The sequence below is a fragment of the Cariama cristata genome, unplaced genomic scaffold (assembly GCF_000690535.1).
Source record: "Cariama cristata isolate BGI_N322 unplaced genomic scaffold, ASM69053v1 scaffold29049, whole genome shotgun sequence".
In the NCBI taxonomy this organism is placed as follows: Eukaryota; Metazoa; Chordata; class Aves; order Cariamiformes; family Cariamidae; genus Cariama; species Cariama cristata.
In genome coordinates this window covers 1,176-3,340 of record NW_009637868.1, presented here as the reverse complement: position 1 = coordinate 3,340, position 2,165 = coordinate 1,176, and the positions used below count along the sequence as shown (strand labels likewise).

General features: G+C 62.6%; 1 protein-coding gene across 1 annotated transcript in view; it reads left to right on the top strand.

Moving 5' to 3' along the window:
• QARS (glutaminyl-tRNA synthetase) overlaps positions 1–2,165 on the top strand; it is a gene marked incomplete at its 3' end in the record, with an annotated part of 4,982 nt that overhangs the window by 1,689 nt on the left and 1,128 nt on the right. Inside the window, exons 8-17 of the mRNA XM_009708515.1 lie at positions 86–172; positions 296–395; positions 519–597; positions 711–819; positions 902–1,032; positions 1,157–1,249; positions 1,391–1,528; positions 1,602–1,689; positions 1,769–1,912; positions 1,984–2,088. Of these exons, the coding sequence (XP_009706817.1) occupies positions 86–172; positions 296–395; positions 519–597; positions 711–819; positions 902–1,032; positions 1,157–1,249; positions 1,391–1,528; positions 1,602–1,689; positions 1,769–1,912; positions 1,984–2,088 (1,074 nt within the window). The remainder of the gene's footprint in view (positions 1–85; positions 173–295; positions 396–518; positions 598–710; positions 820–901; positions 1,033–1,156; positions 1,250–1,390; positions 1,529–1,601; positions 1,690–1,768; positions 1,913–1,983; positions 2,089–2,165) is intronic.

The following is a 2,165-nucleotide window of genomic DNA, read 5'->3' as shown; positions in this document are numbered from 1 at the left end:
CGGGGGCTCCTGTCAGTGTCCCTGCTGCCAGGGAGGGGGAGAGTCTCCCGCTGAAGAACAGAGGTGTCCCCTTTCCCCCCCGCAGGTGCGGACACGGTTCCCTCCTGAGCCCAACGGGATCCTGCACATTGGCCATGCCAAGGCTATCAACTTCAACTTTGGCTACGCCAAGGTGAGAAGCACCAAGCTCCACTGGGAGCTTCTCCCCCAGCCCCTGCCTCCCCCAGCTGCTTGGACGCTAGTCTGGCCCTGTGGTCCCTCAGGGAACGGCTGCTCACTGTCCCCCCATCCCCAGGCCAACAGTGGTGTGTGTTTCCTGCGCTACGATGACACCAACCCCGAGAAGGAGGAAGAGAAGTACTTCACTGCCATCCGGGAGATGGTGGAGTGGCTGGGTATGGCTCAGGCTGGGGAGAGCAGGATCAGGCCACACGCTGCTGGGGACATCCCTGCATGCCAGTCCTGCTGCCGGGCCCTGGGGGTACCTCCAACCTGCTCTGTTTCCCCCATCCCCACAGGGTACCAGCCCTATGCAGTGACCCACGCGTCAGATTACTTTGACCAGCTCTATGCCTGGGCCCTGGAGCTCATCCGCAGGTGAGCGTGCTGGCGCAGTATGGATGTACTGGGGCAGTGCGAATGTCCTGTGTCACAGCCGGGCCCCAGGGGATGGGCCACTCCTGTCTGGTGACAGCATTTCCCCTCTGTAGGGGCCAGGCGTATGTCTGCCATCAGAAGGTCGAGGAGATCAAGGGCCACAACCCACCACCCTCGCCATGGCGGGACCGGCCCGTGGAGGAGTCGCTCCTGCTTTTTGAGGTACCTCTGCCTGGGGGCAGGCACCGTGTGCCAGTGGGGTCTGGGTCCATGGCTCAGCTGACAGCTTCCCCCTGCTCCACAGGACATGCGAAAGGGCAAGTTTGGAGAGGGGGAGGCCACGCTGCGGATGAAGCTGGTGATGGAGGACGGGAAGATGGATCCTGTCGCCTACCGTGTCAAGTTCACTCCACACCATCGCACCGGGGACAAGTGGTAGGGAGGGCCACGCATCCTGGCATGTGTGATAGGGGGGTTCTGCATCTCATGGGATTGGGGAGGTGTCAGAAGGGGAGTAGCACCAGGCTCTGCCCCAGGGCTGACTGTGTCTGCCTTGCAGGTGCATCTACCCCACGTATGACTACACACACTGCCTCTGCGACTCCATTGAGCACATCACGCACTCCCTCTGCACCAAGGAGTTCCAGGCCAGGTGAGTGCGTGCATGGCAGCTCTGGGAGGGGAGCCGGGGCCTGCATCCTGACAGTTGCCAAGAGTGCTGGGGGACAGTGTGTCCATGGGGCTGCGGGTGGGCATGAGGCTGAGCTGGGCTGTGGCTGTGCCTCCCTTGCAGGCGCTCCTCCTACTTCTGGCTGTGCAATGCGCTGGATGTCTACTGCCCTGTGCAGTGGGAGTATGGGCGCCTGAACCTGCTCTACACCGTCGTTTCCAAGAGGAAGATCATCCGGCTGGTGGAGACAGGTGCCGTGAGGTAGGAGCGGGGCCAGCAGCTAGGCTGGGTCTCGTCCGGGGCATGCCTGGCTGTCACATCGGTGTTTTCTCAGGGACTGGGATGACCCGCGGCTCTTCACGCTGACAGCCCTGCGCCGGCGAGGCTTCCCCCCTGAGGCCATCAACAACTTCTGTGCCCGGGTAGGTGCCAGGGCCAGGATGGGACAGGACAGGTGGATGTGTCCTCCAACTGGTGTGATGACAGCAGGCTGTCCTGCAGGTTGGTGTGACAGTGGCCCAGGCAACGATGGAGCCGCATCTGCTGGAGGCGTGTGCACGGGAGGTGCTGAATGAGCAGGCCCCCCGTGCCATGGCCATCCTGGAGCCCCTCAAGGTCACCATCACCAACTTCCCTGCCCCGAAGGTGAGACTGCTGCGGGCTGGGGTAGAAGTGGGGTTTCCCAAGGTCAGCATTCACCCCCTCCTTCTCCCCAGGCACTCGAGGTCCTTGTGCCCAACTTTCCAGCCGATGAGAGCCGGGGTTTTCACAAAGTGCCCTTCCAGCCCACCATCTACATTGAGGAGACGGACTTCAGGGAGGTGAGCCAGACCCACTGGGCCATACTGCCCTCACTCCTGTGAGCTACGGCTTGGGCAGTGGGAGCATGGCAGCGCTG